At 39.8% G+C, this 27,627-nt stretch overlaps 1 protein-coding gene across 1 annotated transcript in view; it reads right to left on the reverse strand.

Annotated features, from left to right (window-relative positions):
• The window catches only part of KLHL20 (kelch like family member 20), a 72,903-nt gene extending 50,782 nt beyond the window's left edge, over positions 1 to 22,121 (reverse strand). The window contains exons 1-3 of the mRNA XM_006153344.3: positions 21,987 to 22,121; positions 20,723 to 20,786; positions 3,998 to 4,571 (exon numbers count right to left, since the gene is read on the reverse strand). Of these exons, the coding sequence (XP_006153406.1) occupies positions 3,998 to 4,571; positions 20,723 to 20,745 (597 nt within the window). The 5' untranslated portion in view covers positions 20,746 to 20,786; positions 21,987 to 22,121. The remainder of the gene's footprint in view (positions 1 to 3,997; positions 4,572 to 20,722; positions 20,787 to 21,986) is intronic.
• Positions 22,122 to 27,627: the final 5,506 nt, after the last annotated feature.

Genomic DNA, 27,627 nt, shown 5'->3' on the forward strand with positions numbered 1-27,627 from the left:
TAGGATTTGTTGTCCAGTTTTAAAGATTTTTGTCCTGTCTTGAGCTGTTGATAGGTTCATGTACCTACTATTTGAACAGAATTCTAACCTGTTTCCTGGCTTTAAGTTTTAAGCAAAGTTCCTTAGCATTTCTTTGATTTATTAAAGTTAAAACTGCTTTTTTTGAAATTACCCGTTGAACTTGCTATTGAAAGTAGTTAGATTATTTAAGAAATTGTGTGATCAATAAAATGTGGGTAGGAAAGGAATGGAAGACAACTGTAGACACCAGAGATAGTGTAAGAAGAGGGTGGGAAAGGGCAGAGAGTCAGAAATAGGTATATATATATATGTTGTCTATATATACATATAGACAATAAGGTTGAGGAGGTTTCAGAGGAAAATGAGGATTATCTCACTGGAAATTGGAGAAAAGGTCATACACATTATACGATAGCAAAAAATCTGGCTGTAAAATGTCCATGTCCTAAAGTTTTGTTGTATTTTGAACTTAAGAGTGATAAAGCAGGGCTGGCCCTGTGGCCTAATGGTTAAGGGAGTTGGATCTCATATGGCTGACAGTTCAAATCTTGGTCCTGGTGGTTTGACATACATGCCAGACGTGTGTGTGCACATGCTTAAAATCCTGACAGAATGGAGAAACGGAGACGGGATTGCAGTGTGACCATGTTCCATTGTGGGTGTTTTATCTCTCTCCCTCTATCTCTCTCTGGTGAGTACATGTGACCTCTGGTAATTAATTTTCTTTTTTTTACTGGCCCTGTGGCTATACGGTGCGTGTGCTCGCCAGACAGACAGAGAGAGACAGACAGCGAGAAATCAACCCCCAGGGGGGATGGCCACGCCACAATCCCTTCTCCTCCATTCTCCTCGCAGGACCTTGGACACGCATGCACATGTACCCGGCGTGAGTTTAAGCCACCGGGTCCGGGACTCAAACCACAGTAGACTATGTGGGGGGTCAGCGACATAGCCATTACACTAACTGCTGGTCCCTGGTAATTTTTTTAAGGGACCAGCAGATGGAGTAATGGTTACATTGCTAGACTCCCACGTAGTTGATCGTGGTTTGACTCCTGGACCCAGAGGCTTAAACTCACATCAGGCACGTGTGCATGCGTGTCCAAGGTCCTGAGAGGAGATTGGAGGAGAAGGGATTGCGGTATGGCCATCCCTCTTGGGGGGTGATTTCTCACTTTCTGTCTCTCTGTCTCTCCAGTGAGTGCACACACAAAATATTTTTTTTAAAGTGCAATAAAGATGTAGCAAATGAAATTTCAAGGCAAAATATAGAAGGAACTTCATGGTTACTGCTAACTGCATTTAGTGAAATGAAAGTGGAATGAAATGATTAAATATGGAACTTAAAACAAAAAGAAACCAAAACAAAAAACATGTTTTTTTTTTTTTTCTTTGTCACTGGACATGTGACAAAGAATAAAAAACACATGGTGCAGAGAACAGGTTTGCCAAAAGACTAGTGGCTAAAGAGATAAGTGCTGATGAAAGAGATACGAAAGCTAAGAAGCAAGAAAATGGGAGAAATGTCCCTAGGGTCAGAGATCTTCAGGATTACTTCATCCATTAGTAGCTAAGAGGCCTAGGAGCACAAAATGGTTTCTAGGAAAAATGGTTTCATCTTGCATGTTTAAACCTTTGATTCATTGGAAGTTATCCTGGTAGACAGATGGGTGATAATTAAGTGTAAAATAGACCATATCTTTCCTTTGCTTAAAATCTTTCAGTAGCTTTCTATTACTCATAAGATCAAAACTCAGATTCTTTTTTTAAGAATTATTTAATTTTATTATTATGTTTTAAAATTTGACATAGGGCATGTGCACTCACCAGAGAGAGAGAAAAAGAGAGAGAAAGGGAGAAGGCAAGTTGCCAAGTCCAGAACTCAAACTGCTATTGGCCATGTGGAAGTCCAGTGCCTTAACCACCGTTCCACCTGCTGGTCCAAAATCTCATTTTTTTTTTTAAAGATATTTTTGCTATAGGGAACATGTGCTTGTCAGAGAGACAGAGACAGACAGAGAGATGAGAAAATGAGAAATCCCTCCCCCACCTGGGGTGATGGTCATAGCACAATCCTTTCTTCTATTCTCTTGGGATTTTGGGCATGCACACACGTGTGCCCAGTATGAGTTTCAAGCCTGTAGGTCTGAGATTTAAAAGATGAGTGGCTATGTGGGAGTCCAGCGAAGTAACCATCACACCACTGCTGGTCCCCAAATTTCAAATTTTTAACAGTTCTATAAATTCCAGTGTAATCTGGCCTTCTTGCTTCTGTGAAGTCATTATGTAACATCTTTTACCTTACTATCTGGGTCTCATTGAGTTGTTTTTAATTCTTTTTTTTTTTTTTTTGAGAGAGAGATATTTTGTTGTAGGGCATGTGTGCTTGCTGGAGAGAGAGAGACAGACAGAAAGATAGAAAGTGAGAAATCACCTTCTAGGAGGGATGACCATGCTGTAAACCCTTATTCTCCATTCTCCTCTTGGGATTTTGGGCATGGACACACATGTGCCCAGCATGAGTTTTAAGCCATCTGGTCCAGGACTCGAATCATGAGTCCATATGGAAGTCCAGTGCCTTAACCACCACTCCCCTGCTGGCCCAAGTTTTTTTTTTTTTTTTTAATTGTTTAAGCTAGTTATGCATGTCCTTTATCTTACTCTCTAGATCTCACTGTTTTTTTTTCCAGTTCTTTAAGCTAGTTATGATTATTATAATTTTCTATATTTAAAAAAAATTTCATTTTCTTATTTTTTTTAATTGCCAGAGTGTATGTGTTCATGAGCGAGAGAGACCCCCCCAATAGGGTGTGGCCACGCTGCAATCCTTTTTCCTACATTTCTCCTTATCATAAAGATTTTAGACATGCATGTACATGTGTTTGGCTTGTTTTTCAAGTCAAAAGAGCTGGGATTTTAACCCTAGATGGCCACGTGAGATCCAGCTCCCAATGCACAGTGCTTAATCACTATGCTATGGGGCTGGTTCAGTTATGCTTATTAAAGTCTCAAAATTTTGCATAAGCTTTTCCAGAACCAAACTTAAATCTCCCTGGAGTATACTCTTAAGTCACTCAGGGCTGCTTCTTTGTAGCACCAATGAACTATAATTAATTATCTGTGTAATTATACATTCAATGGTTATCTTCCCTGCTAGATTAAAAACTTCATGAATACAGATATCCTAGGGCTTCTTGTTTACTAATACAGTCAGTGTTCCCAAGCACAATGGCTACAACATAGCAGGTTTACAAATATTTGTCAAATGAATGTAAAAGTGAAAAATAGCAAGGTTTAATTAATTTTTTTTTTAAACTGTCACCAGGCAGATGTGCCAGCTAGGGGTGTGGAGAAAGGGTGGGAGAGAGAGAGAGAGAACCCTGTAATGAGGCAATGTTATGACATAATCCCTTTCCCTTCATTCCTCCTTCATGTCAGGATTTTGGGCATGCATGCACATGTCCTGTGTATTTTTTAAGACACAAGAACTAGGACTCCAACCACAGTTGGCCACTGGATTTGGTTCCCTTAACCACTGTGCTATGGGGCAAGCCCTGACAATTCTTTTGAAAAGATGAACTACTTTTTTCTGATTACTAATTCACCAAATAATCTCTAATCTATAATTTATTCTGTTGAAAAAGCCATACAATAATCAGGAAGGAAATACCTTATGTAAATAACTGATACCAGGTATTCCATCAGTCATAAATCCTCTTATGAATTAAAGAACTGTGTTTTGGTTTATAAATTAGTCTTTTATGAATAAGGTTAGGGAGACTCAATCTCTAAACCTTAACTTATGCTGGTAGAGCACAAAATTGGCCTCTAAAACAAAGACCAGGCTTAAGCCTTGTAACTACTTATTTCTTTGATCTTATGAGTTAGAATCAATAGTCAATACTCAGGTTAGCAGCTTGTGAACCCATACTGCTCTCCTGACAAACAGGCATTGAAACCACCAAGTATAACTCACCTCTTGAAAGTTATGTTGAGTGAACTTGTCTGCTATCCTTAGCAACTCACGACATGAATGTGTATCAGCAAAAGCCCGGATGCCCAGGCAGTTAGAAGGATCTAATTGTCTCTTCAAGAATTCACAGCAGGCTTCCTGTATTTCTGCCAGCTGGAGGAGGCAAGCAGCTGGCAGAAGGGTCTGAACATTGCCCTCTTCTACAGTGATCTGGGAGGTATAGGCAAAGTCAATCAGTAGTTCCATAGCCCTCTCATCTATGTCTCGGATTACTACTTCTGTCTGACGGCTTTCTGCCAATTCTCCTGTAAACATAGCTCGGAAGTAAGGACTACAGGCTGACAAAATGACTCGATGGGCGTAGATCTTCTTAGCACCCACTACCAGTACCACATCGCATAGCTCCCGGTGCTTTCTCAGAAGGTTGATCACTTCCAAGGTCTGTCGCGGGTGCTTGTCTGAGATATAGGGCATGCGGGCAGGTTGGGGAACCCCTTCTGGCAGTTTGTTGGGGTCTCCAAGAGTGCAGCGACTTGTTACATCCATTCCAGTCTCTCCTGGTCGAAGGTTGGTACACCTACAGCAACAAGGCAGATGGAGAGAAGATGGCAATGTCATTAGAAACTCACTTCTGCCCTAACATGGTCATAAGTCAAGATACAGGGAAACCTGCAATTACCAAAAAAGTGAACCAGATCCCAAAGAACTCCTTTAAGACCTCGAGAACTCATAAACTTCCTTAGGTCTCCTGAAGGATGAACAGTATTAATTTCAAGTCAAAGCACTTCCCCTGTATACTCTCATAAAATAAGGGGCAATTCTTTTTTTCAAACCAGAAGTAACCAGATTGTCTTGGACCATCTCTCTTTCTCTTTTTAATATTTACCTATTTATTCGTTGTGATTTTCAAGCCCCTGGGTCCAGGACTCGAACTGTGGTCATCTATGTGGGAATTCAGTGCCTTAACCACCATACCAACTGCTGGCCCTGGACCATATCTCTTAAAGCATTAACATAAATTTACAAAAAATACTGTAAGTGATTCTCTCTGCACACACACACACACACACACACACACACACACACACACAAAACAAAAAACCTTTGATCTTTAGTCCTAAATCTGGTTTAACCAAATTTTGACACTTGCTGTTTTTCTAAAACAGGTGATGTTTATTTTTCATTTTTCACTGGGTGATGCTTCATATTTTTCTTTTTCTTTTTTTGGAGAGATTTTCACTGTAGGGCGCGTGCGCTCGCCAGACAGAGAGAGACATAGAGACAGAAAGCGAGAAATCACCCCCCGGGGGGGATGGTCACGCCGCAATCCCTTCTCCTCCATTCTCCTCTCGGGATCTTGGGCACGCACGCACACGTGCCCGGTGTGAGTTTTAAGCCACCGGGTCCGGGACACGAACCGCGGTCGACTACGTGGGAGTCCAGCGACATAGCCATTACGCTAACTGCTGGTTCCCCATATTTTTCTTTTTTGAGAATATGTTGCTTTATATTTTTCTAAGGTTCACTGGGTGATAATTTATATTTTTCAACAAAATCTGTAAACTATAGCTCATGTTGCATGAAAAACTCAGGAAGAAAAAAGGCTAAGATACAAAAAAAAAAACTTTATATTTAATACTGTATTTCCTTGATTCTAAGATACATACATTTCATAGTTAAATATTTAATAAAAATTGGAAATCATCTAAAGTCAATGTCTTAGAAGCTTGCCAGCTACCAGGTAGCAAAGTTGTGACCACCTCATGTTTTCATCACCTCATGTGAGAATTTTAGCCAGACTTCTTAAAACAGATATAGAAATATTTTTGAAAGCAAGAGAGGACAATGTCAGGTTCCACATGACAAGCTTGGTTGGAATCCCTGGCCTAAGTCAGTGTGAAACACGCAGGGCATGCATATGAGTGCTCAAGATCCAATGGGCTGGGTGACTAAAGGAAGGGGATCACAGTGTAACAAGACCCCGTGGAGGGTGCTCAGCTCTTTCTCTCTCATGTGCACACATATGCATTCTATCATAAACCAAAAGAAATAAATAAAAAGGGATCTTAAAAAAAGTACAGAGAATATCCATAAATTACTCAAGTTAGATGAACACTGCCTTATACAGATATATGTGTCTATAAATTTATGAAATGTTATTTCCTACAAGTCTTAAAATATGAGAAAACTGCCCTTCCTTGCTTAGTATAACCTATTACCCTGCTTTAAGAGTGAATATCTAGATTTGGGGTCATTGAGCATAATGTCCTCTCCTTTCTTTTTTGGAGAGAGTTTTGCTATAGGGAGTGTGCACTTGCCAGGAAGACAGAGAAAGACAGAATTCAAGAAATCACTCCTCAAAAAAAAAAAAGAAATAAAAAAAAAAAGAAATCACCCCTCCAGGGGTGACGGCCACGCCATAATCCCATCTCCTCCATTCTCCTCTAGGGATCCTGGGCATGCACGCACATGCGCCCAGTGTGAGTTTAAGCCACCAGGTCCGGGACTCAAACTGCGGTCGACTACAAGGGAGCCCAGCGATATAGCTGTTATGCCAACTGCTGGTCCCAAAGTCCTTTTCTTATAGATGAAGAAACTAGTGTTGTTAGGTGACTTAGACAAAATCATGAAACTTTAATAGCAAAGCAGTTCTCCTGACATTTTTTGGATAAGCCATAGCTACCTCCTGAGGTACTATAAATATTGAGTAACTGTGATTTATATGAGTGCTTGAAGAAGGGGAAGACTTTGTAGGATTACTCAGCAACTCAAAATGAGGATTTTTTTTTTTTTTTTCTGATTGAGTATACATGACTGGCCCCAAGGCCTGGTGGTTAAGGGAAGTGGATCCCATATGGCCAATTGTAGTTTGAATTCTGGCCCTTGGGGCTTGAAAAACATGCCACATGTGTACATCCAAAATCTTGACAGGGTAGTGAAATGTAGGAGAAGGGATTGTGGCATGACCACCTCCCATTGGGAGGGTACTTTCTCCCTCTCCCTCACTCTCTTTCTGATGAGAATGTACTCCACAGCAAATTAAACAAAAAACAAAACAACCCACATGGGATTATCCAAATTTCTGTACGACTCTTTAAAAGCTCATAAAACTGCACCAATAACAAGTTTTCTTTTTATTCAGCTATCAAGAAGAACTTCGAAGTGAAATATTGGAAGAGTCAAATAAGCTGGTAAATGAGGCCTATAAAATGAATTTCAGATTTAAGGAAACGAGCATAACAAAACTGAAATGCTGTTAATCCTCAAAACTAAATCCTCTGTCTTCTGGCTAAATAACTGAGACAGCCTATGAAATTTTCAGAATAACTCCAAGTATATTTCTAAAATATTATCAAGCATATACTGCCTTTAAAATAGCTAATTCAGATAATAAATGTTTTACAAGCCACCAGGGCCAAGATTCAAACCTTACAGTTGTATAGGATCTAGCTACCTTAACCATCAAGCCATGGAGCTGGCGCTTTTAGCAAATATTAATTGCTTACAATTGTGCTATGGACTGTGAACAATTCAAAGGAATTTAAGAGGTGATTACTGAACCTAATTAGAGAGAAAGATACATGAATAACCAGAGGGCAACCAGACAAAATATGATCCAGACAAGGAAGTTTTGGGAGGTGATGGATACGTTTAGTACTTTGTAGTGATAATACCATAGGGGTGTGTGTGTGTGTATGTATGTGTATGCATATATATATGCATACACATACATACACACACCCCTATGGTATATAAACATACACACACACACACACACACACACACACATATATATGTGTGTGTGTATATATCCCTGTGTGTGTGTATATATATATGTGTGTGTGTGTGTGTGTGTAAACGGTCTTCAAAAATTCATTAAAAATGTATATTATTAAAAATTATGGGTTTAAACATTTTTTGCACCCAAATAGACTGTACTTTAATTTCATTTTTTTCACAAACTTTTTGAAGTCCCATTGTTTGTCCAAACTCATCAAAATACATACATTAAGTATATGTAATTTCCTGTATATCAATTATATCCCAATAAAACTCCAAAAATTTTGAATCAGAAAGGCAAAAATCTATGAAGTATTTGTTTAACATCATTCAGAAAGGTCCTGAATCTGATAGGTATAAAATATCAGGTTACTACAAGCACGTGTATTTTATTGTAAAGTAGGTTTACCCATACTTTAAGTGAAATATCTCACAACTAACCAAGCTCCAGATCATTATCTGCTTCTGATTCTAGAATCATTAAGCAGTCTCCTACATAATAATTCTTCCAAAAGTATCATTTATTTAAAGGGAAGGGGATAGGTGACTCAAATATTCTGGTCACTGGGTTTCAGGTCAGCCTCATGTGAAAGTCTCTCAGACACTAATCATCTATGACTATACTGAGACAGTTCAGTATCTGGCCTACAATGGACAGTACCCCTATCAGTTCGCTAGCCCAAAGCTGTAGTAGTTAGGAGAACTATAATAAAACACCAGGCTATTCAAAGAGCCCCCTAGGAAGGACAGAAGAAACTAGACAGCCATTCTAGAACAACAACATGTACACTACAGAGGTACAACATAAAAACAAAAAGCATGGTTCTTCCTTTCTTCAAAAACCACCTGATTTTCCAAACTACTTATAAAATTCAATCTTACTATGCCTGGCCTCAGTATATAGGCAATTCTCTATTCTAGAGCACAAATTGTTCATAATTTCTGACAGCTGATAGAAACAACACTTTATGCTCGACAATTTAAAGACTGAAACATAAAGCCAAATAGTTAAAGGATAATTTTTACCACCCACATAAATAATCAAGAAAGCTTTTAACCACAATGCTTTAACACAATGTAGATGCTGAAAGAATAAATCATATGCTTAAAGATAATACAATCATACCTCTTTTTTAAAAAAATTATCATTCAGAAGAGGAAGGCAAAAACTCACTATACTGGGGACCAGCATATGGGGTAATGGTTATGTTGCTGGATTCCCATGCAGTTGAGTATGGTTTGAACACCAGACCTTACAGCTTAAAGCTCATGCTAAGCGCATGTGTGTGAGTGCCTAAAATCCCAAGAGGAGAATGGAGGAAAAGGGATTGTGATGTGGCCATCCTCCCTCGGGGTGATTTCTTGCTTTCTGTCTCTGTCTCTCTAGCGAGTGTATGCACCCTACAGCAAAAATCTCTATATTAAAAAAAAAAAATAACCAACCAACCCCTCCTCCCCAACACACACAATACTGACAACTGTATATTGTAATCAAAGTGTTAATGTTGTCTTTTTTTTTTTTTGGAGAGGTTTTCGCTATAGGGCTCGTGCGCTCGCCAGACAGACAGAGAGAGACAGAGAGACAGAAAGAGAGAAATCACCCTCCAGGGAGGAAGGCCACGCCGCAATCTCTTCTCCTCCATTTTCCTCTTGGGATCTTAGGCACACACGCCTATGCGCCTGGCGTGAGTTTTAAGCCACCGGGTCCAGGACATGAACCGCCATCCACTACGTGGGAGTCCAGTGACATAGCCATTACACTAACTGCTGGTCCCAATGTTGCCATCTTAATTATGAACATAAACATGGTACTGTTGAACTCAGAGGTAAACAATTTTTTATTCTACCTAAGTACAATATAGGCAAGCTAATTTCTACATATCTATTTTTTTTTTAATTGCCAGAGGATATATATACTCGCCAGAGAGTGACAGAGAGATGGTGAGGGGTTGGAAGTAGGGGGAAGAAAGCACCCCACTAGGGAACATGGTCATGTCACTCTTTCTCCTCCATTTCTCCATCCCGTTGAGATTTTGGGCACACACACAGACACACCTGGTGTGTTTATCAAGCTGCAGGTGCTGGGATTTGAAACTCCATCAGCCATGTAGGATCCAGTTTCCCAAAACACTAGGATACAGGAACAGCCCTACTTTATTTTGAAAGGATACCACAGGAGAAGGAAATGTGATCTTCTTTTTGCATTAACATAGATTCTTTTAGTAACTGTTAACTTCAATAGTTTTATCAATGGTCTAGTTTGCACACTTAGAGAGTAATTCTTAACTGTGGTCATTCTCCAAAATTTTGTCCTCAGAGCTCTGTTCTTTATACTCATTCTTCATTTACTAAATATAATCATAGGAAAATTAGCCTCTCCAACCTCAAGTTCATCATTTTTTATGTGGGGTTAATTGCACTTACCTCACAAGGAATGACAGTGTTAAAATTTGTCTGAATGTAGATCCTCTGACTCCAAATCCTGTGCTTTACGACCCCAAGCTGTCTGGGGCAAGTGGACTGAGCATTTGAAATGTAAATGACCCTGGCAATCTAGTCTATGTGGCTGTTATTCATATGGGCAGAAAAGCAAGCACACAGTCACATGACTGAACTATGCTGCTCTTTCAGGAAAATAATGAGAGGGAACAAGAACAGGGATCATCATTTAGGCTGAGTCTTTAAAGGGTAGCTCATGTGAAATGTTCTGAGAAGTTGTATGTAATTCTACACAGTAAGCTATTTCTTCTATGACTATGCTATTTGTCTTTGTAAACGTATGCTTGTAAAAATCTAAGCCCACATCCTTCTTTATTCCACAATGTCTAAAGGGTTTTCCTGGCAAAAAGGTAATTTTTTTTCTGTAGGTTTTTTGCATACCCTTGGAGGGAAATTATACTAAGAGCCCTAAAAATAGATTGTGTTAACACCTTGCTATTCTACATTCACAACTTCTTTGTTTGGAGTCTGATGGAATAAACACTCTAAAGATCTGGGAGGGTGAGATGATGAAATGTGAACTGTTTCACTGGACAGTGTAGAACCCTAGGAAAGGTTTCAATTAAAGGGTTGGAGGAGTAAGCTTTATCGGCCAAATAAAAATTTATCTGGAGAAATTAGGGGGCCTCAAACCATCTGCTTCTTTAATCTGTAGATTTCTATTCCCAAATTGAAGTAATAATGAAAATATAATGAAAAAGAAAAAAAACTGAATTCAAATAACATTTTTATTAACTTAATTTTCTTTTTTTAGATTTTTTTTGCTGTACTGCATGTGCACTTGCCAGAGACAGAAAGCGAGAAATCACCCCCCAGGACGATGGCCATGCCACAGTCCCTTTTCCTCCATTCTCCTCCTGGGATTTTGGGCATGCATGCACACATGCCCAGTGCGAGTTTCAAGCCAGTGGATCTGTGACTTGAACCATAGTCAGCCATGTGAGAGTTCAGCAACATAACCATTACGACATCTGCTGGTCCCAATTTTCAAAACTAATCTACATGCATTTTAAGGTTGAAGGAGGCAAGTGAAAGATCTGTTGAATTAACAAACCAGATAGACCAACTAGAGCTTTCACATTCTCCCCCAAATGACTCAAGTTTTAGGAGAAAAAAATCACTCTAAAATCAAATCAAGTAATGATAACTTTAGCAGATTTTGTATCCTTTTAATACTTATGAAAAGCATAACTTTAACATAAATTCTAGTAATAACAATATTTTAACAGCAACTATTTCAAAATGCAAAATAATTGTAATTTTTATCCTCTACCCAGCCATGTTTCATCGAAAACTGACTAGGTCGTTAGTATCGTGAATTCTCAAACAGTAGCTCATGGCATTAGCATACCTAAGTTGGTCCTTAAACTGAAGGAAAGACTTGTATTTCTTGATTCAAAGGGGGTTTCTTTTGTTGGGCAGTAACAAGGAAGAAACCAACATTGATAGTGATGATGGTGAAAGGGGGGGATCAATTTTAGGTTAAGAAGCAGCAAATATTACAGAAGCTATATCCTAGACAAAGACACAATCTGGATCCAAGACAGTATTATCAAGCCACTGCATCAACCAACCCTGGCACCCAGCTTCCCTTTGGTCTTCCTGTCATGTAAATAAAAAGACTTCCATACTGAGTAAGCCGGTTTCCATTCGGACTTTGAGTTACTTTAACCCCCAATATTCTGATACCAAATATACAGTAGTTACAAGGTAAAAATATAAAAATCAGTCACATATTCTTAATTTACTAACCAACTGAACATAGAAATTTACCCTTTCTTTTCTTTTCTTTTTTCTTTTTGAGAGGTTTTTGCCATAGGGTGTATGTGCTCACCAGAAGGACAGAGACAGAGAGACAGAAAGTGAGAAATCACCCCCCAGGGGGGATGGCCACGCCACAATCCCTTCTCCATTCTCCTCTTGGGATCTTAGGGCACGCACACACGCACACGCACAGGCCCTGTGTGAGTTTAAGTCACCGGGTCCGGGACTCAAACCGCGGTTGACTACATGGGAGTCCAGCGACGTAGCCATTATACCATCTGCTGGTCCCAAAAATTTACCCTTTCTTATGCCTGCATATAGAGGTTCTCCTTCCTCTTCTTTTTTTTTTTTTTTTTTTGGAGAGGTTTCTGCTATAGGGCACGTGCGCTCACCAGAAAGACAGAGAGACAGAAAGCGAGAAATCACCCCTGGGGGAATGGCCACACCGCAATCCTTTCTCCCCCATTCTCCTCTCGGGATCTTGGGCACACACGTACACGTGCCTGGCGTGAGTTTAAGCCACTGGGTCCGGGCCTCGAACCGCGGTCGACTACGTGGGAGTCCAGCCACATAGCCATTATGTTAACTGCTGGTCCCGAGGTTCTCCTTCTATTACTACTGGATTTGATAAATACTGTATAGTTTGCTATAGGGTGTGTGTGCTCTATAGCACAGAGAGAGACAGAATGTGAGAAATCACCAATCCCCCCCACCCCCCTGGGGATGGACTTGCCATAATCCCTTTGCTTCCATTTTCCTCAGGATTTTGGGCATGCTCACGTGCCCAGGACTCGAACTATGGTCGACTATGTGGGAGTCCAGCAGCATAACCATTACGCCTGCCATCTGCTGGTCCCAAGTCTCAAACTGCTGTCAGTCATGTAGGAACCCAGTGCCTTAACTTCCATGCCACCTGCTGGCCTCAATACTGTGTAGTATTAAGAAATTAGAAAAAAAAAAAAAAAAAAAAAAAAAAAAAAAAAAAAAAAAAAAAAGAAGAAAAGGAAAGGAAATCAGAACTATGGCTTGAATTTGTGCCTTTTCCTTCAAATGAAGTGAAAATGTGAGAAGACTAGATATTGTTTTATAACTGGCTGATCACCTACTCTTATTAGGTAGAGTATTATATTTTGGGCTGTTTTGTTTTGCAACTGAGTATCTTTAGGAGGGCAACTCTTACACTGCCAGAGTCCCCAGGACTCTGTCTTACTTGAAACTGTGCCATACATTTATATGAATGACCTAAATATATATCTTTTTTTTTGAATTGCCAGAAGTGTGAGTGTATACACAGCATAAGGAAACAGAGAGAGGGAGAAAGTACCTCCCAAGAGGGTGTGGTCACACGGCAACCCCTTTTCCATTTCTCTGTCCTCTTGGGACTTGGGGCACACGTACATACTCATTGTGTAAAGTGTAGAGTCTGAAAACCAAACCATGGGTAGCCACGTGGGATCTGGCACCTTTAACCACTAGGCGATGGGGCCAGCCCGACAGGATTTTTTAAAACCTCTGTTCTAGAGCTATAAGGATTGTAAAACAGAGAACTAAACTGCTTAGGATAACAAAGTAATAGTGATTTGGAAAAGAGAAAGTTTTAGGGAGAGAAAGGGAGAATTAGAAAAAAGAGAGAAAGAGAATAAAGATAGTGGCAGTTGTGACCTAAGGAGAAGGACAACTAGACAATGGCTGAGGAACTCAATGAACTCCTTATTTATCCACAAACTTTAAGAAAAACACTGAGCTTTTCAACAGCTTTGAGGTTATGGTGGCTGGGAAAAACAAAAAAGTTTTCAATGCCAGTGGTCAATGAAGGTGAAGAAAGAGAGAGTGAGTATGAAATATTTCTAGGAAGAAACTTGCCTGTGCAGAGACTTATAGTATGATGTTTGCTTAAAGAGAAGAAAGACTGGAAAATGAGAATATACTGATGCACAGGACCAAAAGGAGGGAGAAATTTAAAAATATAATTAAAGAAGGGAGTAAGATCCTTGGAGAGTGAGTGTGTAGAAACAAAAGCAGAAAGGATCAATTTTAGACAAAAGGAAGAACTCACCACAGGACATAAGAGGAAGGGAGTGGGAAGGAAGGGAGACAATGTGGAAACAGATAAATTTTCTTGGGGTAAGGAAATATTGGGACGTTGGGGAAATTCACATCTGATAGCCTCTACTTTTTTCTGTGAAGTCAAGAAGTGGGAAAGCAGGTCATTTGCTGCCAGTCACAGGAGTGGGGATGGATCATGAGAAGAATGGGTGAGGATGTGCAATAGTTGCTATGGGGAATGAATAAGCACTGACTAGCTAGCCTGGAAATATTGTTGGATAACTGTTAGACCAAATGATACTAGAAACCATAAACATTGCAGTATGGAGTTCCTTTGCTGATTTTATCCAGCAGTACTCAATAGACTAGATCAAAGAACATAAATGTCTGTCTGAATCTAGAGTTGGGAAATGCCACAGACAAACCAAGGAATTGAGTGGTGTCTAAAAAATGATTGCAATGTTTGAGGAAGTAAACTAGGGGAAAACAGAAAGGCATGCCAAAGTTGACCATGTCAAAGAAAAACGTAGTGGCTTTCAAGAGGTTAGGTCGGAGAACAAGTTGTTAGGACTTCTGATTTCAGAATACAAACAAGAGTGAATCGTTGAAATGTGAAAGTGAAAGTCACAACAGTTTAGGAAGACAAGGAAATGCAGGCTAGGCTATTACCCCAAGTATTGATATCTCCTAAAATGATAGGGGAATAATCAAATCACATGCATGTAGAAAGCATACACCAAAGAATAAATCAAGCATCTTATATATACTTCATGTTTACCAAAGGAATGTTACATATTTGATACCTCCCTAAGTAAGTATTTCCACATGCACAGAATGAACGGGTCAACTTCAAATTTCAGAGGTATCAAGGCACACATTACCCAACTACTCCAAAAGTAAATCACAACTGAGAAAAGAATAATTTTCTGAAAGTGGCTAAGATAATGAGAATGTCAAGTGCAATAAAAAGTTTAGAAAACATAGGCTGGTCCCCAAACTGCATAGAAGATATACCTCACATGCCAGCTAGGGTTTGAGTCCCAACCCAGGAGACTTAAAAACCATGCTGGGTGTGCATGCAGGTCCAGGATCCTAACAGAATGGAGAATTCAAGGACAAAGAATTGTAGAATGACCAGACCCTGTTGGGGATGCCTCCTTCTCTCTCTCTCCCCCTTTCCTCCTACCCGGTATGTGCATGCACTCTCTGGCATTAAGTTCAGAAAGCCCATTATTTGATTCGAAGGCATTTATAATACAGATTTGTTTCTTAGTCCAAAGACCTTCAGAATCTCTCTTTAGTTTGAAACTGTGCTCCCTATCTCAATGAACACTTCTCATTTTATGCTTCAAAAATTTCATTTCACTTTGAAAATTAACAGCCTGCCCTTAAAATACTTGGTTGTGCTGCTCCTTATTTATAGTCCCAAACGTAACTTGAATAGAGATAACTAAAGATATGTGCATACAAATCCTCCAAACGCAATAATATCTCAACGGGCCAGCTGCTTACAAGGGTACCTACTAGCCACCATGTTCCATTCCTGATTCCATGTCAGGAAACCAGGCTGTTAACTTCTTTATCTAAACATATTCTGTGAATGTTTTAGCCCCAAGACATCTGATCACTACTTACTGAGTAAAATGAGTATAAACATTAGGTGCCTTGGCCCAGAGATCAGGCAAGATGGAGGAGGAAATGCAAAACAGCCATGCAAGCAAGCTGGTGTCTCTCTCTACATCAGGAAAGCAAGAACATAGCTCTAGCAACTTCCCCTGACATCTCCTTGGCAGCATGGTGTCACATAGCCATCTCCAAATGCAAAGACGATTAAGAAATCAAGCATGGAGAAGTATTTCATGTTAGGTAAATTCTTTTTACAAACCAAATAATGTATAATGACTGAATGTTTAAAAACAATAATAATCTGAAAAAAAAAAAAAAAGAAAAGCTATTTGATGATGATGATGTGGATAGTAGTATCTTTGTCTTGACTGATATGCATAGCAACCATGCTGGAAAAAGAAATGTTATACACTGTCAAAATATATGTGATTTAATGTAATATAAAAAAATAATAATAATAAAAGAAATCAAGCACAGTATTTAATTTTCTTGTATCTATAGTAGAGGGAAGAAAGGAAGAAGAGGTGTGAAGCATGTAAACCTACAGTGCATGCCACAGTAGGGAAAAGTCAAATCAAGTGGGTATATCTTATACTATATTTTTGTTTGTTTTGCCACAGGGCACAAATGCTTACCAGAGAAACAGAGTTGGAGAAAGTGAGAAATCACCCCCAGGAGGCATGACCTTGCAGCAATTCCTTCTCCTCCATTCTTCTCTCAGGATTTTGGACATGCACACACATGCTCCTGGTGTGCTTCTCAAGCTGCTAGGTCCAGGACTTGAATTGCAGTCGGACATGTGGGAGTCCAGCACCTTACCTACCACACCACCTGCTACCTACCAGTACTATTTTCTTTAAAAAGTTGCCAGAGGGCATATGTACTCACTAGAGACCAGAAGGTTGTGGGGAGTACCTCCCAAAGGGGCATAGTCATGCTATAATCCCTTCCCCTTCATTTCTCCATCCCCTTGAGATTTGGGGTATGGATGCATAGTCACCTGGTATGTTTTGTAAGCTGCTGGGGCCAAGATCCAAAATTTAGCCAGCCATATGGGATCCAACTTCCTTAACTATTAGGCTTTGGGGCCTAACTTAGGAAAGAATTTTTTTTTTTTAAGAGAGATTATTTTTTTGCTATAGAGCACATGCACTCACCACAGAAGACAAAGAGACAGGAAGAGAGAAATCACCCCCAAGGGGGTATGGTCACACCACAATCTCTTCTCCGGTCTCCTCTTGGGATTTTGGGCACCCCTGCACACGTGCCCAACATGAGTTTCAAGCCACTGAGTCCAGGACTCAACCTGTGGTCATTATGTGTAACATACATACATAACAATGTAACCGTGCTGGTCTTTTACTACTATTTTTATGCATACATTTTTAGACAGACTAGCATAATAGAAAAATTAAAAGATACGAGATCTAAATGGAAATTTTTTTGCCTTATGAAATTGAACTCAAGGAGTAGTTCATCTGATATTCACTGAGCAAAACATTATCAATAAAACTTTAGACATGGGGCCTGCAGGAGGGATGGATGTTAAGGTCGCTGGACCCCACATGGCCAACTTTGTGGTTTGAAATCCTGCAGCTTGCAGGATCTAGTCATGTGTATGTGTGTGCACCAAGCCCCAAGGACAAAGGATGGAAAGGGATTGCAAAATGGCCATCCCCTCTGGGAGGTGACTACTCACCTTCTCGCTTTCTCCCTCTAGTGAACACATGCACCCTACGGTAAAACTAAAAAGAAATGAAAACAAACAGAAAAACTCCAGGCACAATTTGGTACAAGCACTCCTCACTTAAAGACAGAGTTTCACTCCTAGGATCTAGTCATTAAGTGAACTGGTTGAAAATAGAGCTTAAAGGTGGATGTCTAGCGGTATCTTGTGGTGCCACAGGGACAGTAGATATCATGCGATGATACCACACTAGAATAATATAATCCTATCCATACAAAAAGCATACATTAGATAAACACCAGAAAGCAACAGGACACATCACAGCATAATTACACTTGATGTAATTTTATTTATTCTGAATACTACAATAAGTACAAATTTATAAACAAAATATGTAATCCTATGTGACTGCAAACATTCCATGTAGTGAAAACTAACCTATTGCAGAATAAGACAAAGACAGAGAAAGGAGATTCCCGAGACTTACAGGACTGAGAAAGGGGATTCTCTGCCCTGAAGTCTTAAGTCTGAGTGTTCACTGAACAGGTAGGCCATTAAGTGAGGAGTGGTAGTAAAATAGGTTTTATCTGTTTTAGAATCTGCTGAGTCTTTCTCTTGGGTCCCACTTTAAATACTCATGGCCCTACTTAGCATTGTCTTTGGCATTTTCCTTTCCTGTTCTATTGCCTACAGTTTGAAGATCTCTCTGCATATTGATGATTCACAATGTTTTTATTTCCAGCCCAAATCTCTCTTTTCCCAGACCTATATCTGTTATGCTTTTTAAGCCACAGGGGCCAGGATTTCAACTGCAGTCAGTCATATATGATCTGGCTCCTGTTAACTACTAGACCATAGGCAGGCCCAGTGAGAGTTAGTTTTGATGCAAAAATTTTTCATAATCCATGAATAGTTTTTCTGTAATACGCATTTTTCATGAACTTTTTGAAAACCCTGTATATGTATTTGTCATAATCTACATAATCATGTGTTAAGTGAATAAAGAGAAATATATAAGAATGTGCATGATATGCTGACATTAGTATTTTTTTGTAAAGGGAATATATCTTATATATGTTGGTAATACCTCTGAAAGAATGCATAAAAAACCAGTTACAGTGGTTGCCTTTAGACAGGAGAACTGAGAGCTGGGGTTAGCTCTGAGAGACTTATTTTTCATTAAATATCCTATTGTATCTTTTACATTTTGCATCAAGTACACATAATAAATAATTAAATAAATTAATGTGATGAACTTTACTAATTAAAATGCCAATTGATTTCATAAAGCTTTATTTTCAGTTTTTTTCTAGTTTATAGTTTGGTCTGTTTTGCAGGGAAAAAGTCTGCAGAAACTGTTCGGTCATTCAAACAATTATTTAGTAATCATTAAGTACTAGGAATACAAGCATATAAAGAAATACAAGACTTAAAAGAGCTCATAATCTAGGGATAATGAACATGTATTCAAATAATTCAAATATAAAAAGTTACTTTTCATCCAAAGCTTCTTTAATAGCAGCTGAGTATAAATCCAATATTACTTTACAGAGACTGCTTTCTGGGTTGCAGCAGCAAAAATGACAGTTCCACATGGAAAGGGTAGACAAATAAGATCATGACTTAAGGTAAAAGACCAGAGAGCAATGGAATAGGTTAGGTTCCGGCCAAGCAATGGTGATGAAGATCTGTAACTTAAGAATTAATGGCACTAGAATTATCCAACATGATTTTGAATAACTGAAAGTGTTGTGTAATAAAGTAAGGGGAGAGCCAGCAGGTGGTGTGGTGATTAAGGGTGCTGGACTCCCACGTGGTCAACTGCAGTTCGAGTCCCGGATCACTTTCTCTCTCCACCTCCCCCCCACATTCCGGTCAAATCAAAATAAGTAAAATAAAATAAAGTTCAATAAAATAATTTTAAAAAATAAAGTAGGGACCAGCAGTTGGCATAATGGCTATGTTGTTGGATTCCCATGTAGTTGACCCAGTGGCTTAAACTCGTGTCAGGCATGTGTACGTGCGTGCCCAAGATCCCGAGAGGAGAATGAAGGAGAAGAGACTGCGACGTGGCCATCCCCCCTGGGGGGTGATTTCTTACTTTCTGTCTCTCTATATCTCTCTGTCTTTCTGGTGAGTGCATGCGCCCTATGGCAAAAACCTCCCCCCCCAAAATAAAATAAATAAATAAAGTAAGGGGAAAAAGTGCAGGTGTAAGTGACTGACTGAATAATAAATAATAATAAATTACTGATAAATCAGAAACATTCCCACATTCTGCCTTTCCTTTAAAAAAACATTAAACCCTTATTTTAGCCAATTATATAAGATACAACATTTTTGGTGATTGACTAGAAGTAATCAGTGGGTTAGCTTCACAATTATGTTAGCTGAAGTGATGAAGCACTTAATATACATGTCAATTTCTTTATATCCTTGCAATAAAGAATTATTCCTACAATAACGTAAGATACAAAGATAACAACATTTATCACCTCCTTAACATCTTTTCATTTAGAGATCTCAAAGCATTTGCAAACATTCATTCATTTCCAGTATCCTGGTCTCATACAGTAAAGACATAAATTGGGACACAAACAAGGTGAACAGCTCAAGGTCAACTGATAAATCAATAGCAGATTTTGAAAAAGATATACATGCTGATTCTTGCCCCTAATTCTAAGTCATATTCCCATCATGAAATGTTTCTTCTCTTAAAGGATCTGCAAAAGTTCATCTTTGATGCTAAATAACAAATGATTAAAAAGTATCACTAAATTCTAGGGTTATGAGGGCCAATAATTGTATTTTCCTATACACTGTTCTATTTTTCAATGAACAATATTATGGTCCTTAAACATCTTCCCTGCAATGCAGCTAATTTAACAGAATAAATGTACTCTTGAACATCAATGAAACAATGTAAGCCACAACTAGTCATGGAGTACAGTATATTATAAAAAATAATAATTATTATAAGACAACAGAACCCTCTACAATCTACAGGGATTTGAAGATTATGATAAACCTGTATAGTATCATAGTACACTTAATGATTACTTATCACAAAAAATTACCATGCAAAAAGGAAAACTTAAGTGCTAAGAACTACACAAAATCTACAGCATTCTTTAGAAATCTAACTTATCTATTCAAAAGTACTAATTCCTATTATTACTTTGGATTTATTTTAGAACAAGAATCATTAGTCCTAAGCAGAATTTAATAAGATTTAAAAATCTTTTTAAAAAATGTGAATGAAGCCTTACAGTATTACAGCTGAATTTCAATCAGTGAATCTGAAGATTTTATTCCTACATGCTTACCTGCGCATTGGTTTTCCTTCCATGCACCATGAAAAGTACCCTTCACCACACTCTAAAACCGAACCTAAGATGAAAAAAAAGGCAGTAATAAAACCTATTTCTGATCTTCGAGTAACAATCTTTATATATAATCAATCATTCATTTTGTCAGTAATCAAAAATGTTACATCCTATTATAGCACATGCCCTTTGCAGATACACAAATCAAAACGGAATGTACTATTTTTAAAATGACTATTCTTACTCTGCAGCTAAAACAATTTTATGTGGAGGTGAGCATAAGTGCGCCAAGTAGTCCCGATTGATAGGGCAGTCTTCTTCTTCTTCTTCTTTTTTTTTTTTTTCTTTTTTTTTGGAGAGGTTTTTGCTGTAGGGCGAATGCACTCCCCAGAAAGAGAAACAGAGAGACAAATGGAGAAATCACCCTCCAGAGAGGATGGCCAAGCCGCAATCCCTTCTCCTTCATTCTCTTCTCGGGATCCTGGGCACGCAGAGACACACGCCTGGCGTGAGTTTAAGCCACCGAGTCCAGGACTCCAACCGCGGTCAACTATATGGGGGTCCAGCGACATAGCCATTACGCCAACTGCTGTTCCCAGGTCAGTTTTACTTCTCTTCAATAGTACTTGGAATTAACTTTGAAGTCACATCAAGCGTAACTACCAGTGAAATCCCCAGAAAACCACAGCAGTACTCAGCTCATAAGGCGACACGCTGGTTTAACAACAGATCTGAAGGTTGATAATTGTCTCAAAGTGACTGAGGCAGGAGGGACATTTGCCTTTCAAAATAAACAGCACTGCTCTAGACAGTCGGAGCAGGGCTGGTAACCTCAGGGAAGTATGGCTCCAAACTCTGTGCAAGCACCTCCCTTAGTTCGCCAACAACATTCACCACCCACTTGGCAGGTCTCGCCACGTCCCGCGGGTAAAAAGGTACACACGGACTCACTTTCTTCTCCTGAATTTCAAACACTGCCCGGGGAAGCTGTCCTGGGTGAAGAACCCCAGAGGCCCGAGGCAGTACAGGCCAAACCAGTGACCTGCCCAGCTCCGGGAAAAGGCTGTCAGTCAGTGAGAGCGCAGTCAGGTACCCGCAGAAATCCGGCTCCAGGGCCCCAAATGTCTCTGATCGGCGCCGATTGACAGGCGACTGACGCAGGACCACCCCGGCCCCACCCGGCAGGTCGGCTACTTGGGACCACAGATTTGCAAGTAAGCCCTGGGGCACTGGTGCTGTTCCGCCCCTTAGGCGGTTCACTCACCGGCTCTGACACTTTCTTCTCTGTCACAGCCTTCTCCGCCTCCTCCAACCTCCTCTACGATCCCCTCCTCTCAGCCTCCTCCGCCGCGGCTACCGCAGGCAGGATGCTCCTCCTAGAGCTATTTCCTTTTCCCCCCACCCGCCCTTATCCAGAAGCAGGAAATAGTTCAGTTCCTAAATCATTCCGGCTGGAACTCACATATTTCGCCAAGAGGTTCCGCGGTTCCGGAAGTAACCGCACCCTTTGCTGGGATTTCAGATTGCTTGTTCTCCTCAACAGTTTTTATTATTTTTTTTAAATTAACTTATTAACTTTATCTGTCTGTCTGTCTATCTATCTGTCTACTTATCTATCTATCTATCTATCTATTTATTTATTTAAAAATTAGACCAGAGAGGGGCAGAGCGAGAGTGAGGGAAAATGAGAAAGTAAGCCACCAGGTCCAGGACTTGAACCGACAGCAGCCATGTGGCAGTCCAGTGTTATTAACCACCACACCACCTGCCAGCTCCACCAACAGTTTGTATCTGGACAGTGGCCACTTTGAGAGTTCATCGCTGAATTTGAGTAGTGAAGCCCCCTCCTTTCTTTGTTTTCCCCAGTAGAGGCAATAAAAAAGATGGGTTGTAGTCAGGGAAAGCTAGAATTTTTTTTTACCATGTTTATTTGTAGCTGGTGGGTCTCTCTTTAGCATAATGTTGTCCTTTATTGTGGATTGGATTACTGATACATGTATACATGGAATCAACACGTATCACATATCTACTGTTATACAGAGGACTCGAAAAATTTTGTGGATAATGGAATTAAAAGATTAAAAATAAAAACATAAACTTTTATTTCTTGATATAAACACCATTAAGCTCAAGACACATTGTAACTGCTGATTTTGTTGGGGGCATTGATTTCACCAACTTTTCATAAAGTATCAATGATTTCATCACTCTTCTGTTCAAGCTTTATTAGAAATTGCATGCTTGTTCTTCAGGTTTAGCAGAATTCATGTTGCTGTCTCTGATAGGGGCTCTGAAGGGGCATATTAGCTCCAAACCCAAATATCTTAGACATTTTTTGATCAAAAGAGCACCTTCATAGTTCCACAAGTGCGTTGAGCATTTTCTTTCTTTCTTTTCTTTTTTAGGGATTAACCATTGGATGTTTGTCCCATATCTTGGGCTTTGCTGAAGAGAAGGCAAGGTCTCCAGGCAAACTTGAGTATGCTTGGCATGGCAGTAGGAAGGCCTAAACAGTCAAATCTGATCTAGCTAGTCTCATCAGGAGGAGACATCTCTTAGTTGGAATTTCCTTGGGATCAGAAGAAGATTTCCACCTGAAAGGAGGAAAGAAAGGAGAATTTCTTTTCTTTTCTTTTCTTTTTTTTCGGAGGTGAGGGAGAGGGCAGGGAAGGGGATTTTTTACTATAGGGTGCATGTGCATGCCAGAAAGACAGAGAGAGACAGAAACAGAAAGTGAGAAATCACCCCCTGGGATGATTCTCCATTCTTCTCTCAGAATTTTGCGCACTCATGCACAAGCGCCTGGCATGAGTTTTAAGCTGCTGGCTCTTGTCGACTATGTGGGAATCCAGCTGTGTAACCATTACACCACCCACCTGTTCCGCTGCTTGATCTTACCACAAGTGGCTGACTCATCCAGAAAAAATAACTGAACAACCCACATGTTGTAAAAGACTGCCTTATTCGCTTCAACCTAAATCCCTTTCTTTTAAAAGTCCCTAACTGCTCTCTGCTCTTCTCCAGGACAAATGAAGCTTTGGCATCTGATCCCTTTCCTCCCCTTTGGACAGTGAATAAACCTTTTTCTATTTACTTACACTCTGAGTCTGCGAGTTCTTTCATGGCCCAGGACACAGATCACCCAAACAGGCTCTTTTCAAACTGATACCTTATCCTTCTTAATGCCCCAAACTTGATTCTGTTAAGACATGTTATAACAAATTAGTCTGAGTTTACATTGGTGCCAAAAAAAAAAAAAAAGAAATCCATGCATAAGTTTTTCATAACATGCATTTTCTCTTTTTTTTTTTTGGAGAGGTTTTTGCTATAGGGCGCGTGCGCTTGCCAGACAGACAGAGAGAGACATAGAGACAGAAAGCGAGAAATCACCCCCCAGGGGGATGGTCGTGCCGCAATCCCTTCTCCTCCATTCTCCTCTCAGGATTTTGGGCACACACGCGCCCGGCGTGAGTTTTAAGCCACCGGGTCTAGGACATGAACTGCGGTCGACCACGTGCGAGTCCAGCGACATAGATTAACCATTGGATGTTTGTCCCATATCTTGGGCTTTGCTGAAGAGAAGGCAAGGTCTCCAGGCAAACTTGAGTATGCTTGGCATGGCAGTAGGAAGGCCTAAACAGTCAAATCTGATCTAGCTAGTCTCATCAGGAGGAGACATCTCTTAGTTGGAATTTCCTTGGGATCAGAAGAAGATTTCCACCTGAAAGGAGGAAAGAAAGGAGAATTTCTTTTCTTTTCTTTTCTTTTTTTTCGGAGGTGAGGGAGAGGGCAGGGAAGGGGATTTTTTACTATAGGGTGCATGTGCATGCCAGAAAGACAGAGAGAGACAGAAACAGAAAGTGAGAAATCACCCCCTGGGATGATTCTCCATTCTTCTCTCAGAATTTTGCGCACTCATGCACAAGCGCCTGGCATGAGTTTTAAGCTGCTGGCTCTTGTCGACTATGTGGGAATCCAGCTGTGTAACCATTACACCACCCACCTGTTCCGCTGCTTGATCTTACCACAAGTGGCTGACTCATCCAGAAAAAATAACTGAACAACCCACATGTTGTAAAAGACTGCCTTATTCGCTTCAACCTAAATCCCTTTCTTTTAAAAGTCCCTAACTGCTCTCTGCTCTTCTCCAGGACAAATGAAGCTTTGGCATCTGATCCCTTTCCTCCCCTTTGGACAGTGAATAAACCTTTTTCTATTTACTTACACTCTGAGTCTGCGAGTTCTTTCATGGCCCAGGACACAGATCACCCAAACAGGCTCTTTTCAAACTGATACCTTATCCTTCTTAATGCCCCAAACTTGATTCTGTTAAGACATGTTATAACAAATTAGTCTGAGTTTACATTGGTGCCAAAAAAAAAAAAAAAGAAATCCATGCATAAGTTTTTCATAACATGCATTTTCTCTTTTTTTTTTTTGGAGAGGTTTTTGCTATAGGGCGCGTGCGCTTGCCAGACAGACAGAGAGAGACATAGAGACAGAAAGCGAGAAATCACCCCCCAGGGGGATGGTCGTGCCGCAATCCCTTCTCCTCCATTCTCCTCTCAGGATTTTGGGCACACACGCGCCCGGCGTGAGTTTTAAGCCACCGGGTCTAGGACATGAACTGCGGTCGACCACGTGCGAGTCCAGCGACATAGCCATTATGCTAACTGCTGGTCCCATAACATGCATTTTCTGTGAAGTTGTATTTATTTATTATGTTTTAATGCTAGAGAGCACTGTGGATATGAGAGAAAGAGAGAGCGAGAAGCACCCTTGGCAGGGATCTCCTTACAGAGCTATCTCATTTCTGCAGCCCTCCAGCCCCTGGGAAACTGCACACATGGAGTACGTTTTCAAACTGACCTGAGGATCTGAACCTCTAGTTGGCCATATGGCTAACTTTCTTGAAAGGCCCTTTAGTACTCACACCAGACACTTCACCAAACTCTTCTATGGACTCATTTCAGTATTAAGGGGGGGAAGTATTTTTCAATTTGTCTCTTGCTTCAGATTTTCTCTTAGCACAGTCACCTGAGTGACTATTTTTTATTTAGAAAAAAAGTGATACAATGGTAAGATGGAGGTTACAATTTCTGGAACATCAGTAAAGGACCGTTGCTGATTTCCTGATAATTATCATAGGTTAAGCGTTAATTTCGCCAAATTTTCGTTAGTTGTGCTTTACATGGAATGTACTCACATTTGTCCAGTTGTTTCTGAAAGGAGAAGATACTTCTTGTTAGTTAGCTTGCAGTAGGAAATGCATGGCCTTGAGATTCAGACATCTACAGGTTCAAATCCTAGTCTTGTGACTCTAGCTTTACGATCTTGGTCAACTTCTTACTATATATATGTGTGTGCAGTAAGATTATTTCTTTTCCATATTTTAAAACTTTATGTAAATGCTATTAAAGTGTATGCATTCTGCTGCAACTTGCTTTTTTCATTCAGCGTTCTATTTGTAAGATTTGTTTATGTTGATCAATAGAAGTCCAATTTGGTGATTCTTTTTTTTTTTTATTTTATTATCATCATAATCTTCTTTCTATTACACTAGATTACATATAACTTTACATTGACTTCCATTGCTTTTTCAAAAGGGAATGCCATGCATGTCAGTCAATACAGAGATATCAATCTCCCCGCTTTATCATTCAATATCTTTTCCATGCTTTTCCCAATAATTATTATTATAATTTTTTTAAACAGTCAATCACTATTTCTCATTTTGCTTATTAAAAAGACTTCACCCATCATGAAATACTTTCCAGACCGGTTCAGTTGAGAATACTATACATGTCATCATCAACAGGTAATAAACCATATCTATTTCTCATTAACATCCTGCCTCTCTATTGTTCACTGCTGTCTTTATCCTCTTCTCCCTCCTTTTTTTTTTTTTATACTTTGTTTTTTATTATAAATTTTTTCTCATCACAACACACATATGAATTTTCCATCCAAAATACACTGTGCATTGGCTCAATCAAGCACATCAACATATATGTTCTCAGCAAATGATTTCCCAATTTTTGTGTCCTGCATACCTTGCCTTTTGTTTTGCCATCCTAGGTTCCCCATCCCCACCCTCTGCCATGTCCCATCTTCCTCCTCCATTGTCCCTGACATTCATGATTGCCCTCAATGGCTTCCGCCCCCCCCCATTCAATTGTTCTACCAATGAACTCAATTAGTCTAAGTATATCCACTAGCTAGCACAGCTGACATATCCTTACACATGTATCCAAATCTGATCCTAGGCATAAACCCCAGGGAGTAGAATGAACATATTATAAAGTAGACCCCAGTTGTGTCCATACAACTCTCTTCAGTCATCAAATGTGCATTTTTTTTTCCTCCTGCTTATTACTTTTTTTATATTAAATTATATTGCCTAACACTCATTCCCTGAGTATCATCACAACACACCAAGTGTAGTTTCCCATCTAGGATAAACTACATAGTGTCTTAATCAAGCATGTCGTCACCAATACTGTTCCATTTCTACTTTCATACATATAAATATGTTTTTTATCCTATGTTTGACCCTCAGCCCTTTCCCCCTCTCCCAATTACTCTATCTCTGCTATAGACAGCTATCCTCCAGAGGGGTCATTGAAAATGCGATACCTGCGAGTAGAGGGAGAGGGGTCACGAGTCCAAAGTTTTTAACAATAGGGAAAATAGATTCCATTCAAGGTTGGATCAAGTGTGGGTCTCGTGCAGTTCCGCAACTGTAGGTGAGTCTCCATGGAATACAGTTTCAGGAAAGCAGTTCTGGTAAGCAGAGTTGACCATCAGTTGATGTGGCACAGCGGCCATCTTGTGGTTAGCAGGAGTGGTGTTGTGGAGGTCTGCAGCGTGACTTATCCTCTGGTATCTGGCTTCCCTAAGAATGG

This window comes from Tupaia chinensis, unplaced genomic scaffold, assembly GCF_000334495.1.
Source record: "Tupaia chinensis unplaced genomic scaffold, TupChi_1.0 Scaffold000369_1, whole genome shotgun sequence".
NCBI lineage: Eukaryota > Metazoa > Chordata > Mammalia > Scandentia > Tupaiidae > Tupaia > Tupaia belangeri.